General features: G+C 36.8%; 2 protein-coding genes across 13 annotated transcripts in view; one reads left to right on the top strand and one right to left on the bottom strand.

The window, feature by feature from the left end:
* The window catches only part of LOC109548747 (uncharacterized), a 680,792-nt gene extending 680,258 nt beyond the window's left edge, over positions 1-534 (bottom strand). For all 5 annotated transcript variants that reach the window (XM_073804972.1, XM_073804973.1, XM_073804974.1 and 2 more), the window contains exon 1: positions 35-534. In XM_073804972.1, the coding sequence (XP_073661073.1) occupies positions 100-534 (435 nt within the window). In that variant the 3' untranslated portion in view covers positions 35-99. The remainder of the gene's footprint in view (positions 1-34) is intronic.
* The window catches only part of AP1AR (adaptor related protein complex 1 associated regulatory protein), a 31,590-nt gene continuing 16,160 nt past the window's right edge, over positions 482-15,911 (top strand). For 6 of the 8 annotated variants that reach the window (XM_019927810.3, XM_019927809.3, XM_073804970.1 and 3 more), the window contains exons 1-4: positions 482-620; positions 10,802-10,850; positions 11,344-11,370; positions 13,961-13,986. In XM_019927810.3, the coding sequence (XP_019783369.1) occupies positions 538-620; positions 10,802-10,850; positions 11,344-11,370; positions 13,961-13,986 (185 nt within the window). In that variant the 5' untranslated portion in view covers positions 482-537. The remainder of the gene's footprint in view (positions 621-10,801; positions 10,851-11,343; positions 11,371-13,960; positions 13,987-15,911) is intronic. The other 2 variants (XM_019927813.3, XM_019927812.3) reach the window with 2 other exon arrangements.

Raw genomic sequence — 15,911 nt, 5'->3', positions numbered from 1 at the left:
ACAAACACCCACACCCACGAATTGAGATGCGTACCCAAGAGCTGGCGGAAGTGACGTAAGGCCAGTCGCCGGAGGAGGCGGGGCAGCCGAGGGCACGGCCTATTGGGGCCCGGGAAAACCTGGGGGTGTGGCGGAGACGGTGGCCAGGCGCCGGCCTGGGCGCGCCGGGGGCGGGGCCTGGGCGCGCGACTCGCGGGGACTGGCCTCTTTCGGCGCCAGGAGGCGGTCACTGGATCTGAGCTTGGGGATCTGAGGCGAGCGAGGGGCCATGAGGACAACGAGGGAGTCTAGAGCCCGCTGCCCGGCCCTCCTCCCTCGCACAGCGGCGACTCGGCGGCCGCTGGAGTAACCGCTGCCTTTGTTCCGAGCGCCTGTCCCTCCCGTCGCCCTAGCCTCTCTCTCCGCCGCGCTCCGGCCGGCCCGCCCTCGGTCCCCGAACCCCCATTCGGCTCGTGCCGCGCGGATGCGGCTGACGGGCCTGGGTTTGGGCTTTGAGCTGGAGGAGGAGGAGAAGCGGCGGCACCTGGGCGGCATGCAATGGGGAACTGCTGCTGGACGCAGTGCCTCGGACTCCTCCGCAAGGAAGCTGGGCGGCTGCAGCGAGTAGGCGGAGGCGGAGGGTAAGCCCCCGGGGGGAGGGGCCCGGCGCTCGCTGGCTCCTCCTATTCGGCCCCTGGCGGGGAACCCCTTTCACTTCCCCAATAGCTTAGAGGAGGCTGGGAGCCCCGGTACCCTCACAGCTGAACAGGCGTCGAGCGGGTTGTCGTAGTGGAGGCCCTGGGAAAGAGGTAGAGAAGGGGGCGGGGTGTCGCTCTTGCCTCCTCCGAGCGAGATTCTCGCTGGGCGCGCTATCACGCGGGGAAAGAGTGACGGGAGGCATCATCTCTAGGAAGCACGGGGCACCCTCACATGAATGAATGGTCAGTAGAACAGGATCCACGGCGACCCGAGCACTCCCTACGTTGAGCTTGGTTTATTGCTAAAGCTGGTAGTAGCTATGTGTTTGATTCTCTCTTTGGCTCTGACAGAGCAGGTGGAGAATCTCTTCCAAAAAGTTGATGTCTCTGAGAGATTTTTTAGTAGAAGTCATTTGGATGCTGGAGTGAAATAAGGTTTCAGACATTGAGCATTTCTTTGATACTTGCGAATTGCTGGGTTTCCACTGGGCATTCGGATTCTTAATGTTAATAACAAGAGGAGCAGTGTGTAGCTTTTTCATATTAATTTTTTGGAATTTCGAGGGGAATGCCATACCCTGATTGCTACCCACAAGCTCTGTAACACTAGGGAAATCACAGTCCTTCTGAAGTTCTCTTGATTAAATCTGGGATATGCCTAGGTTTTTCTACCCACACCATCCATAGAATAATAGAATTTTGTAATTATTCCATTTTTGTGTTTTTTATTTCATAAGGTAGTGAAAAACTTAAATTCCTTGGAAATTGGCTTTGTTGTTGTTGTTAAATATTTCCCAGGAATTCAAACTTACAATTGAAAATCTGAACCACACCACTTTATGTAAGGAATAAGACATTAATTTTGCACTTTCTGGAACAGATTGCTAAGTTTTCACCATCTGTCCCATTTAACCAACATCATTAGGTAATAAGATGTTCAACATACACATACTGAAAACAAATGATTTATCATTTGGATCTTTTGGCGATGTAGATATTATATGAGTCACTCATTCGTTCATCAGGCACTGTGTGACCTCTGATGCAGAGTAGTTAGGGTTTTACACTAAGTGTCCCTTGAATGGAAAAGTAAGGACTTGAAGACTTTGTGCCTAGTTTTAGTATTTTGGTTTTCCTGACTTAAGGGTTATTACTGTTACAGGGGAACATGGCAACTCTTTTATCTTGTCAGCAAAAGTCATCTAAGTTACTTCTAATTTTTATTCGTAGATACTCATAATAGTCAAGCTGCTTAAATAGGCTTGCCTAAGGACTAGGTGCCACAGAATCTTTGGCTTTGTTAATATTTTTATTTGTTCATTTGTAGTTGTGTTGTAGAATAACTAAAAATAGGATCTTATACACAAATTAGGTAAGCAAAAATCATTTATATTTCACTTTGGAGTGCATTGTTTGGTGTCTGGGATTTTGGGGTTTTGTTCTTTCATGGTGATTTTACAAACTGAAAATGTTTTCCTTAGAGTATAGCATTAAAATTACAGGTTTTACTCCCTGAGCACATGAACTTGACAGCATAGGGAAGGGTGAGGGGAAAATCAGTGAATCATTGTGAGTGTTAATTGTCTGTAGATGTGTCATAAAAGCATAATAGCTGGATCTGTACTCTTCTGGCTGTGGGCAAAACTTGAACAAACAAGTTCTATTGCGGCAGTGAGAGTCTGTGGGTTGTGGACACTGTCATCTAAAACAATATAATAATGATATCCATCCTTTTGTTTTAATCCATAAATGTAGGTTTGAACAGTCAGTTACTTGAATCTTCTGATTAACTTATTGTTTTATATTCATTTTAGGAGCTTCTAATAAACATGCAGAGAGGAAGGTGGTTATAGTTCATTGTTGTTTACAGAATAAGGTTAAACTTTACCTCTCATGTTAGTAGTTGCTTTTCTTTAATCACCTGGTAGTTATGATTTTCTTTCAGTTATAGGTCTAGGTACTTAACTAGTAGTTCATCTAAGGGCAAAAAAGTTGAGGAGCAATCTGAAAAACTTGATTTATATTTTGTCAACCGTAGGTGGAAGAATCCTGGGCTTTCTTAGGCTGATTTAAGCTGGGCCTCACAAGGGTACGTTATAATCCAGGGCCTGACTTCTTAGCCTTGTAGATTTCCCAGGGGTACCTCAGAGTCAGATCACTCACTTTTCACTATCCAATTTCAAAACCAGAATTACCTATTTTTAAATTTATAACATATTAGAGAATTCTGGTATTTTATATTCTAGAATATGTAGACTAGTCAGAATATCAATATCAGTGTTAAGGTATGTCAGAAACCTTGCTACTAATAAAGTTATTTGATGGTTAAAGCAGAGGGAGTTAAATATCTTCAAGGAATAACATTTAGACATCCTAATGAGTCATCCTTTTTCACTCCAGGGAGTTTTGCCTACCACACATTCTAGAGGGCTCCATCTGCTTGTCAGCTCTCCTTTTTTTTGGGTAGTACGAGAAATCTTTTGTATAGACACTTATCGTGTTCTTAATTTTTTCTTTCTCAAACTGAAGGTCCAATTAAGTTTTGTTGTGTTGTATTTTAATTCCTATTTCTATCTTACCATATAATTGCACGTAGTGGTTCCAGTTAAGATGTACTGTAGGTTTATATGAAAGTATGCTCATGTTTTATATCTCTCTTGATATTTAACATTTGTTGGCCTTTTTGGCTGCAGCAGCAAAGTTGCCTTCAGACAATAATTTACAGTGATTTGGTGTTTTCTTTACTGGTAAAAAATGATTTTAATAATAGCTGCCAACATATGATTACTTCCTGTGTTCCAGGCACTGTTCCTAAGTATTTTACACTATCTCATTTATTCCTCACCACAATTCTGTGAGGAAGGTGAGTACTATTATATACACTGTAGGTTGAAAATTGAAGCTTAGAAAGTTTAACTTGCCTAAGATAGCAGAGCTGAGATTGCAGCCCAGGTCCCTCTGAACTGAGAGCCTTTTACCCTTAACCACTAATATCTCATGGTTTTGTATTAAACATTATAAACATTTTATTAAACATAAATATTATAAACATTTAGTTGCTCTATCTCTCTGTGCATTATCTTGTACTTTGTCACTGGGAGCTCTTATGCATATATCTCCACAACTTGGCTCTTTATTCTGTGTGATAAGCTGTCTTCCTTTTCTTGAAACTATGCACTTGACCTCTGCAACATTGCTTTTATCTTTTTATTTTCCTGTTCCTGTCCTGGCTATATTTACTCTCTCTACCCATTAAATATGGAATTTTTCTCTGTCTTTTCTTTATGTAGTTCCCTTAATTTCATCCACTCCTATGGTTTCAACCACCACCACTTCCAAATCTCATGTCTTCTGAACAGACTTCTTTTCAGAGGTTCAGCACTGTATTTTCAGTTGCCTATTGAAGAGATATACTTAGATGTACCAAAGCTCCTCAAATCAACTTATCTGAAGTATCTAATATTTAATATTTGTGTCCCATTAAATATCCGAAATAGTGCATTTCCTTTTCCCCTAGATTTTTTCTTCCTCTGCTTCGTGTATTCCCTAATCAGGGATTAGGGACTCCCTTAACAGCTCTGTTCACAGTCTCTATACTACCAACTTTATAGTCCTCACTAATCAGCTATTCAGTCTTTGCTTAATACATACTGAACCTGTTTCCTTCCTCTGTGCTTCTTCCTTAAACTTTGTCTTTCACATTGCTCTCCCTGTTGTATCTCTACACTTCATGCCATCTCCCCTTCCTGTCAGTAGAGTTAAGCTTTCTAAAAACCACACTGGATCATGCCATTCCCTTGCTTAACAATTTCCATCTGCGAACTATTTCCTACAGCTAAGTTGCTCAACCTTTTTTTCCTTCTGTGACAGATGATGAGTTGCATGGCATTCAAACATGCAACATAATGTCCATCTGAATACTCAGGATTATATGCAGTTCTGCATTTGGGTAAAGAGTATGATCTCACTCTTTGTTCTCTCATTCAGAAAATCATGTCAGAATACAAATCAGAATAACATTAAAAGGAAAACAATGACTCTATTCTAATTTCAAAAAACTTAACTCATTCATAAACCTTAGTATTTTAACTTTTTTGATAAATGATAACCTTCCAATTCAGAGTAGTATGAAGTGCAGACTCCTGACAAGATAACTTAACCTTAATCTATTTTACCAGGCTAATTGCATTTTCTAATTATATTTTCCTTACAGCATAGCATTAAAATTGTAGATTTTACTCCTTGTGCACATAGCGTGGCAGCACAGGCGGGGGGAATTAGTGAAAGGATTCTCTGCCATTCTTTCACTTGGTACATCCCCAATGGCCTGTATACCAGTTGGACTATACCTGTTTCTGTTTTCCTAAATGAACTTGTAAAATCTAGATAACAGTATTTTCTCCTTTTTTTTCCTCAAGATAATTCCCTAACTTTGGCATCACTCACATAGTTAAATATCTATCTTACCAGTTTTATGTTGACTTACTTTTTAAAGAGCCCGTATAGAGAATGAGAATTTTAAATATTTTATCATAATGTATATTGCTAAAGTATACTAATCAGTAGTTATTATTGAATGATTCAGTTTGGTTTTCTGCATGTTTGTCAGCTTTGAGAAATATACAAGCATAAGATATTTCTCTTGAAATCTCAGAAGTTAGGAAGGAAAACAGTAGCAGACTTAAATGGATATGAATTTCCTGAACATTCTGTGTTGTACCTTGAAGACTCCCCAGGGCTGTGTTCTGAATCTCACTCTGTTCTTCCTTAATATATTTTCCTTCCTTAATGTACTTTCCCTGGGTGATGGCAGGAAAACAGATGACCTTACCTACTACCTGCATACTAATGAGCTCAGTCATCTCAGTCTGAGCCCTGAATATCTTAATTGCCTACTGAGTATTTCCCCTTGGGTATCAAACATAACCTCAAATTCGGTTTGTAAAGTTGAGCTCATCTTTCTTTCCTGCTCACAGTTCTTTACTCCTTTTCTTCATTTTTTTAAAGCCCCAACCATTTTTACTACTTTGTGTCCTACTTTGTGAGTAGTGAAATAATATACGGTTACCAAAGCCATGAACCTGCGAATCATAATAAACTCCTCCCTTTCACTCATCCTCTAAATCCGCGTTGTCAAGTTCTGAATGTCCCCTACCATTTTCTTCAGTGGTTTACCATACTTCTAGGATAAAGACTGAAATATTTAAGGTAGCTTTCAAGACCTCACATTATCTATTCCTTGCCTTTTTTTTTTTTTCTGCCTCATTTGTGCCACACTCTTCCTTGAATCAGTTTCTTCCCTTTTTAGTTAGATAACTCCTACTCATCTTTTAGGTGCCAGCTCAAGGATTATTTCCCACAGAAGTCTTCCCAATCTGTTTCCTACCCTCAGGGGATGAGTTCTCACACCATGATGGAACCATCTTCCTTATCCTCTCAGCACTTCCTCAGGTTATAATTATATCTGAAATAGTGTCATTATTTGGTTAATGTCTGTCTTCCGCTCTCAGTGTAAAGGAACAAGTTCATGCCTATTTTGCTTACCATTGAATACACAGCTCCAAGTTATGTGCATAGTATGTAGTAGATGTTTAGTAAATACTTGTTGACAGAATTAATGTATGCAGTCTTGATCTTTTCATTCCCCTTTGCCTTTGGTAGCTGCTGCTCCCTGAAACATTCCTTTCCACTACTTGGGGGCCTGGCTAATTCCTTCTCCTTCAGCTGATTTTTGATGCTCTTCATCTGAACGTATCCCTTTCAGAGCATGGTAGTTGTTAATTTACCTGTGTGTCTACCCCATTAGACTGTAAACCTCCTGGGTACATGGGTCAATTTTTACTCACTTCTGTACTTTAAATATAAATACATAGCTATGACTGTCATTCAGTTATCCAGGGAAGTAAGAAAAATTAGAACATTCAAAATCATAGACACATAAATGGCAACAGTTTCTGAAAGAAGAAGGTGGTCAACAATTTCAGATGCTGCTCACAGACTGCAGAGGATGAACGAGAAAGAACTAAAAGACCTCTAAGATCCCTTCTAGTTGTTGGTCTCCTCTAAATCAGGCTCCTCTTAAAGGACAGTGACTCTTTTTGACATGTTTTCCATCTTCAACATGTTTAACAGGAGAATTTGTCTCTTCCAAGGAACACAATAAATGTTTTGAACATCCAGTCTTCCTCAATTTGCCTTCATTAGGGAGGGGCTTATTTAATAGTAAATATTATTACTTTATTATTACCACCTATGTTGATGCTGTTCTACGTGGAAAATCTGTTGATGGATCATCCCTTGAGATCTGAATGCTTAAATCTTCACTGAAGTATTTGGTACTAATTGAAAAACAATGTGTCCATCATCTTCAATGTAATAGTTTTTGCCAGGCTTCTATTTGTAACCTTTCCAATTTTTGTCTAGAAAAGAAGAGTCTTGGGAAGCTTTTAATTTTTAATAGACTGTGGAACAGTTTACCATGGTTCTTCATTATTTTTTTATAATGTCAAACAGAAGATATAAGGAAAGACTATTATTTTAACAGATACTATACAGGAGAATATGAAGAAAAGGAACAATAACAATGTAGGATTTATGAGAATTTTTTAGTTATCTTTTACTTAAGTCACTTTGATATGAGTATTTGCCTGCTTTCCGTAATAACATGTAGAAGCATAAAAAACTGCATTTTCATTCTATTCTTGATGAGACTGATTTTATCCTTAATAAAAGATTGTCTTGATATCTGCCTTCACAACATTGACAAATAAATATATATGCAAGAATTGCCACCTTTGTATGTCTTTACTTTCAACCTTTTCCAAATACCTTTACATGCCACGATCATTCAGAGTATGATAGCCTATCTTTTCTACCTTTTTAATATCGTTTACATATTTGAGTCTACTTTCACATCGTCAGCGATAGTAGAATAGTTATATAGAAACTTACATTACTTAGAGACAGCTCTCAGGGGCATAAGGATTGTGTATAAAGGAATGTCCATGGATGGCTTTGGAGAGCAACTAACACACCATTGTAAAGCAATTATACTCCAATAAAAGATGTTAAAAAAAATTTTTAAAAGAAAACACAAAATATCAGGACAGTTTTTTTTTTTTTTTTACAGTGGTGTGTTAGTTTCTGCTGTATAACAAAGTGAATCAGCTATACATATACATATATCCCCATATCTCCTCCCTCTTGTGTCTCCCTCCCACCCTCCCTATCCCACCCTCTAGGTGGTCACAAAGCACTGAGCTGATCTCCCGGTGCTATGCAGCTGCTTCCCACTAGCTATCAATTTTACATTTGGTAGTACATGTAAGTCCATGCCACTCTCTCACTTCTTCCCAGCTTACCATTCCGCTTCCTCATGTCCTCAAGTCCATTCTCTACGTCTGCATCTTTATTCCTGTCCGGACGGTTTATAATGGGAAATACTGAAAAAGTCACATTGGAAATGTGTTAGGCTTTTAAGAATCCAATAATACAGAAAGATTTTAGTTTCAGTTTCTTTCATTTACTGCTTAAGTAATGGAGAGCACTCTGAAATCTGAAAGGATACTTTCAAAAACTGGCTTTCTAATTACTTTTAAAATATGTATCACAAAGTTTCTCATCTTCTTTTCAGATAAATTCCAGGATAAAGCTCTTCTAATAAAAATGTTACCCGAGTTTGCCAAATTGCGTATTACTTTAATCTATCAATATAATCTTAGCATTTATGGTAGTAGGAGTCAGTATGTGCCCTTTGTGAGTAATAAGGTCTCAATCTAATCTGTCCTAAAAGGAAAGCTTAAATTTTCTTCCAAACTTATTTTGCTTTTTTGTTTTCTTTCCATTAAAATTTTTTTTGCTATTTTTTAATTTGCTCTTTTGCCATTCTATCTCTTAGACTTGTTTACTTATTAGACAGGACTTTGGTTATGGGGACAGAAACCCAAATCAAACTATCGTAGGCAAAAGGTAGAATTTCTTATAAGGATACTAAGTTTGTCAAGTACTAAGGAAACTATGGGCAGGGCAGGGATGCAACTGGTCCTTAGGAATGACTTCAACACTGTCAGAACACTCTTTCAATTGATTTCATTCCTCTTTGCAGGTTGTCAGAAGTATAACCCCTAGCAGCTCCCTAGAGCTCTCAGGAGGGTATGTGTCTGCTCAGTTTCTGTATAACCCTGAACCAATCAAATGAAGTCTGGGGGATGGCTATGATCTAGGTTGGTCAGATAATCAGGGAGCCAGAGTCATGCAAGAGCATGATTGTCCTCACCATAGTTAGATATGGAGAGAGGGGACAGAAAAGATAGATTTACAACAGCCAACACCTTGGGCTTCTACTGAAGTTAGCTATATATCTGTGTAAAATTGGGACAGAACACAGTACTCTGCCGTCTAATGTAAGTGTAGTGCAACAGTTACTTCCCTTGGTTTGTATTGAGACAGTCTTAGCTTCAGGCTTTGCTTCAGCAGTGAAGTCACACTGATGGCTTATACTGGGATGCTTGGTATTAAACTTTATTTTACTATTCAGTTATATCATTCAGTAAGCCTGGAAGAGGAAATAGATTAATCAGAGACAAACTCTTCATTCAGGGAAGAGAGTGATGGTTGCTGAGGGAGAACGTATAGCACTTTATGAATGAATCCTAATGCCAGAACACAGTGCTACTGGAAGGCTCAACTCATTTCTGTTTTTATTTGAGAAATAGGGAAAATAAAAGAATGGGAGCACTAGATGCCTAGAGAATTGGGGTATTTTATTTATATTGGATATGTTCCATGAATTATTAGATCTATGGGATGACAATACCAAATGTTCCGTTTCTACCAATGATCTCTTAATGGGCAATAAAACTGCTTTGCATCTGTTAGCAAATAAAAATTGTACTGGAAAAATTGCTTTTTTTATTCTTTATGGTAATAAAAACTTAGTCATGATAATATACCATTCTCTTTTACTGAGCCCATCTGCCACCTCTGCACACATACACACATAATACAAAGCATTCTGACCTGTCCTAACCCCAGGATTCTTCCCATCTCTCAAAGGGGTGCTTTTTGTTCAAGAGTCCTGACACATTAGGAACCCACAGTGTGATTTTGGATCCCCATGGGAGGATGGGGGGGTCTTCTGTGTCATCAGTTTAGGCAGCAATAACAGGATCCACATTATAAGTGAAAGTCTTAAAATTTCCTGGTACTTCCAGTAGTAAAGGAGCTTGAGGGGCTCTGTCCTGTACCAGCTTTCATACTATAGTAGTTAGAGGACATATAGTTAATAGAATGTGGTGATATCTTTGGAGCAGATATAACAAAGGAGATGCTTATTTGACTACATGTAAGTTTCACTAGTAGGAGCAGAAGATAATAACTAGAATTTTTAAATTTCAGCTTTATTGAGGTATAACTGACAAAATTGTAAGACATTTAAAGTATACATTGTGGTGATTTGATATATGTATATACATTGTGAGGAGAAATTAAAATTAAAGTCAATATTTTACCCTAGTTGGAAAAATTAATGTAATGGATTATTTGGTAGATGTATATGTGATGTATATTGTTTTTCATTTTCTTTCTTTTATTTGTGCAGGCATGGGATGAGAATAAAAAGCACCTAAGCTTTATATAAACACATATCCCACCATCTAGAGATAACTATTCTTAGCATATTGGCCTATATCTTTTTTAGATTTTTGTTGTTTTGCAAATGTTTAACAAAATTGGGAACATGTTCTTATACATTATTTAACACAGCAGTACTTTAACAAGATATTTTTCTTGATACAGTAAAAATAATGAGATAAAATTTTAAATTTAATTGTATTCTGTTCTATGTAGTAAATATAGTAAATTAACTTATTATTACAGGTATAGTAAATATTAGGACCAATAGAAAAATATTGGTTGACTAAACACTTTTAAACCTACAACTAAGTTTAAAAATCTGGAGTGTTTATATTCTTATGTAAGTTTAGTGGTTCCTTTTTGTAAATATAAGATACTATACATTGGAGAATTTAAAGTTGCTTTTGAGGAAATGTTTTTATGCCACTATATTAACTCAGTTTTAGGATTGATTGTAATTTTTAAAGTTGTTTTCCTGTTTTTCTTCCCAGATCCAAGTATTTTAGAACATGCTCAAGAGGTGAGCACTTAACTATAGAGGTAAGTAGAGTCGTAAATCTGATTGAATAAAACTACCTTCGAAAGGGCAGGAGAGACACTTTTTTTTAAGTAAGGGGAAGGCTCTGTACCTAAATTTAGTATGGACTCTTTATAATTTAATATTAGATAGCTAGTGAATAGGAAGAGAATTGGAGTGGTGGGGGAAGCATGAATAGGGGAGAACAAGTTTGCAAAAGATTAAGATCCCATTCTTCTAGTAGAATTGTTATTTCTACTTAAGAAGTGGTGGGATTTTTTGTTTGTTTTTGTCTTTTTTCTGCCCTATACAACTGAGCGAGAGGGTACACTTCTATCAATTATAGTGGCTTATAGTAGCCAGCGATTCTAGAGACAGATCATTGGTCTGCCCTAGTAGAGGTGTGGCAGAATCAAAACAGCAAGTTGATTTTGAGCAACTCCACCATATAATTTTTTGTGAGATATGTACCTTAGACAAATATTCATCCTAACACTCACTTTCTTGTTGTTTCAGTTTGAGAATCTAGTAGAAAGTGATGAAGTAAGTATTTTCACAGCAGTATAAAATTCATATTTGTTCTTATTAGTCATCTCATAAGTTCTGACAATTATTTTTTTAATTTTTATTATATTCTTTTATTTTAGAATTTTTACTTCTTAGTTGTTATTTTTACTTTTTAGTCCCTTATCGTTTCCTTCTTTTACTAATTTATATTAGCAAATTATTCAGAATTTTCTATTATTTAACATATGTAATAATATATATACTACATATATATTATAGTTTCATACATCAGTTATATATTATATGTGTGTGTGTATATGTATACATATACATAAAACAGGTTTTTAAAGTATTCTGTAGAACTTGAGAAACTTTAAAAAAAGATATTTCTAACATCTTGCCATCTTACCTAAGGTAAAATTCCTCAGCAATCCAGAGTAGACCCATTGTTTGACCATAGTTTTTATAGATTTCTGAGGGTAGAATTTATACATGTTTGTTCTGCAATCACTTTCTGACTTTAGCCATTATCTTTTTTATAAGTTATTCTTTTTGTTGATTTTTGTATTTCACCTCATCTAAAAATCAATTTTAAGATGCATCCCAAGTACAGAAATGTTAAAATGAAAAAAAAAAATACATTTTAAAATTAGTGAAATATGGTATACATTTCTTATGCACTGGTATAGTTAGAAGAGTTTTAGTTTGTGTGTTACTTTCCAACTTTGCTAAACTAATTATATGAGTTGGTGTAAATTATTTAACCTGCCTTGGGCCTACTTTCCACATCTCTAAAGTATATTTGACTAGAAGAGCATTGCAAGTTTTTTTTTTCTTCATCATTTTTGTTTTCTAAGGAAAGAGAAAAATGTATTAAACCAAATTTAAATTATTCTTTAGCCCAGCATTTCCCAGAGTGTGTATAGAATACTAGTCTCAGAGTGTAAATTGGCATATTAAAGGTTCTGGGAAGAACTATTAGAAAAATTGTTAAAGAACTGTTAAAGAAAATTATTTAAACTTGTCCAATTTAGCATTTCCCAAATTAATTTGAGTATAAATCTGTTTTTAAAATAGTAATACATATTTATTATTATCTGGTAGAATATATTTGAGGACCTGTCTTAGCCTTTTGTTTCCCAGTAAAATTTCTCCCAAATATTTTAGTGTTTCATAGAATCTCGTTTCTTTCCCTTTTCAGAAGTAACATTAATTTTGTGTATTTTTTTAAACAAACACTTAACATATTTTTAAAGTTTCTGACAAGTACTAAATGTAAGATTTCTGTTAACCTTCAATATAGTTCATCCCCCCATCATACAGCTCTTTAAAAGAATGTGTGATTCCAAGTGTTTTCCTAAGATGCGTTTTGTTTGGTTTGAGTTTGTTTGTTTGTTTGTTTTGCTAACCAGTCTTTTCCTCTCTCATGTCATAGTTAGTGTTTGGTTTAGTTGAATGTCACATCCTGCTTTGTAGTGCTTTTTCCTAAGTTAATTTGGACCATTTGAAATTTTATTTCTGCTGTTACTTAGTCATATATTTTAATTGTGAGATGTGAATAGCACAAATGTGTAAGAAATGCATAAATCCAAATCAGTCTTGAAAGTAGTTACAGTTTGCTTTGGAGGAAAAAACTGTAGGTAATTTCAGAATCCCAGGAAAGAACAAAAGCAGTCTCGTTATCTGTGGTAGTTACATTCTATGAAGTTGCCGTGAATACTGAATTAGTGGATACTGGAACATTACTCCTAGGGGAAATACAGAATTAGCTTCCTACAGGCTTCTGATCACAACATTTTCATCAACTGATCAATATATAACCTTGTTTTATGTTTCTGTTTGACACCTTATTTTAGTGTATATTACTGATTCATTAACTTTGAACTCACTAACAACAGCGCTAATAATTCATGCCTGAATGAAGCTTATCTAACACATGTATGTGTAGGCACATGTAGGCATGTCACACCTTCTTATGATTAGGAACAATAGACAGCACTTCAGCACTACACATGGGCGTCATTTTAAACAGCAAAATCAGGAACAAAAATGCAAAAAGTGACACTGCATAGGCTGCAAAGAGGGCACAGTAAGAGTGCTGAAACAGGAAGGCAGAGCATCATCTTCTACTTCAACTGGGAATGTGTATGTCAGGCAACCAGATTTTTTGCTGCTCTGTGTATGCCCATGAATGACCATAAGAGTGAGGGGAGCATTGGTTTTGATGTTGCAAATAAATTTTAACTCATTGGTGAATTTTCAAATCTGGAATCTGCGAATAATGAAGATCAATTGTAAATGATGAGAACATAGAGAATATGTTGTCTAGTACCATCTTGAACCCAGAAGGTCATTTGGTGTAGAGTAAATATTTGTTATAAAAAATTAAGAAATGTCCAACAATTGGTTGCTATATAATTAAGATAGATAATAAACTAAATTTTGCCTTTGAGAAATAGTAAAATGTTAAAGCTTTTTGTTTAAAACACTTTTAATAATGAAATTTATTACCAAGGTAAAATAGATAAGCAGAAAATATTTTGATTAAATAAAAATTTTATTGGCTTGCCTTAAATAGAATTCAGCTAGTGAAATTTGTATAATTGTTTAATTAATTCTTGCACAGGGGGAAAGCCCAGGAAGCAATCATAGGTAAGGCTTTTTTTTTTTTTTTTTTTAATAAAACAAACGACTTCTATGTGAACTATAAGAAGCTCTCTAAAAATCGAGGCTCTGTCATTTGCTTGCTTTGAGGCATTGAACAGTTTACATTTCAGGACCTTGGTTTTCTCTTTCTATAAGATTGAGGCAATATCTCAAAAGGTTGTTTTGAACATTAAAGAATTTAATCTACATAAGTGCCTAAGTGCTTTCCTACTGAACGTAAGTTGTTATATATATTTTAGTTTTAAAAAACTATTTAATATATTAATATTGATAAGTACATTTCTTTGAATTTGTAAAACTTTATCGCCCTTTTGCTTCCTTATGACATTCTAAAACTTGTTTTACTAATCATGTTTTTTACTTTATATAAGTAATACCTCAAAAAACAAACAAACAAAAAGCCCTAGGCAGAAGTTAGGGCTAAAGGAACAAAAGTAGGAGACATTACCTTATACATGGCTGGTTATAACCATGATAATTATCAAGACCTGAAGTTGGGGAAGGGGGAGGAAGTGGGGTGATTGGAGCATGGAGAGAGAGCAGTTGGTCTGAAGACTGAATAGGCAGACACTAGAAGAGGATTCAGAAGATAGCCAAGAAGCAGTGGGCAAAAAGAACCAGGAGAGCATAGAAAGCCAAGGGAGGAGGTAGAGACAGACTGACAGATGGAATGGAGGGAATGGTCAGCACTGCCACATGAAACTGAAGAAATATTATAAGGACTTAAACTGTCTCATATTTGGCAACATAGAGGCCATTAATTACCTTTGTTAGAGTTAGTAGAGCGATGAAAGCAGATGCAGACTGTCATGAGTTGATGAGAGAATGGGAAGTAAGGACATAGAAGGGAAGAGAAACACAGTTGTTAGGAGCAAGGAACTAGACTACTTGGGTTCAGATTCTAGCTTTGCCACATACTATATGACTTACTTGGACATAATCTGTCTTCATCTCATTTCCCTCATATGTATGATCTCTGTATCTACCTTACAGGGTTGTTTTGAGAATTAAAATTAGTCAATATATGTAAAGCACATAGAAAAGAACCTGACACATAGTAAGTGCTAGATGTGCTATCAATAAACTTTTAATTTCAGACATTTTGGCTGAAATGAGAAGGAGAGAGCGAGCAGTAGTTAGAGATAGATATAGGTCAAATGAAAGTTTTTACTTCTTCCTTTCTTTCCTTCCTTTCTTCCAATCTTCACAAGGAAGAGAGGTGAAAACAGACAAAAAGAGTAGACTGAAGAAAAGAGGTACTAATTGATGGAGCAATGTCCCACAGAATTCTCTGGAGTGAAGGTGGTGTGGGGTAGCATCAGTGATGAATGAATCAAGTATAAGTGTGACAGGTGACCTTGAACAAATTAAGGAATACCACCTCTTTAGAGGAAGGAGGGAAGAGTAGGGAGGATAGACTTAGGTGAGAGGAGGACTGGCAAGAAGTTGAGGGATTTGATGGTTGGAGACATGCTCGTCATGTCTCAGAGTGGGGTGAAATTGACTTCTAAGAGAAAAGACTTTGAATGAAGAACTTAAGGAGTGTGTTTGTGAAGATTTTGAAGTAGTTAGCATAGGATGTGAGAGGGAGTTGGCCATGTATAAGTAAAGGGTTATTGCTAGGGGCAGAGGGCCAAACAGATGTAGGATTTTCTCTCACAGCTCTCAGCAGAAAGAGCTAATCATGGAAATGATCCAAGGTCAGAGAATGAGTAATCTGGGTGAATAAGGCATAATGACAGGTGTGCAGGAAGGCGAGTATGTGGGTAAGAAAGTACTTCAGATTTGCCACAGAGTCCACACTGGTTGTAAGTGAAGTAAAGCCAGAAGATGATCAGGATCGATAAACTGAGAGAAAAGGGAGGATCAAGGGCCTGGGGTGGTTAGAGGGATTGAGCAGGATAAATAGG

This window comes from Tursiops truncatus, chromosome 5 (assembly GCF_011762595.2).
Source record: "Tursiops truncatus isolate mTurTru1 chromosome 5, mTurTru1.mat.Y, whole genome shotgun sequence".
In the NCBI taxonomy this organism is placed as follows: domain Eukaryota; kingdom Metazoa; phylum Chordata; class Mammalia; order Artiodactyla; family Delphinidae; genus Tursiops; species Tursiops truncatus.
Note: the sequence above shows the minus strand (reverse complement) of the source record. Positions and strands in the feature narration are given on the sequence as shown.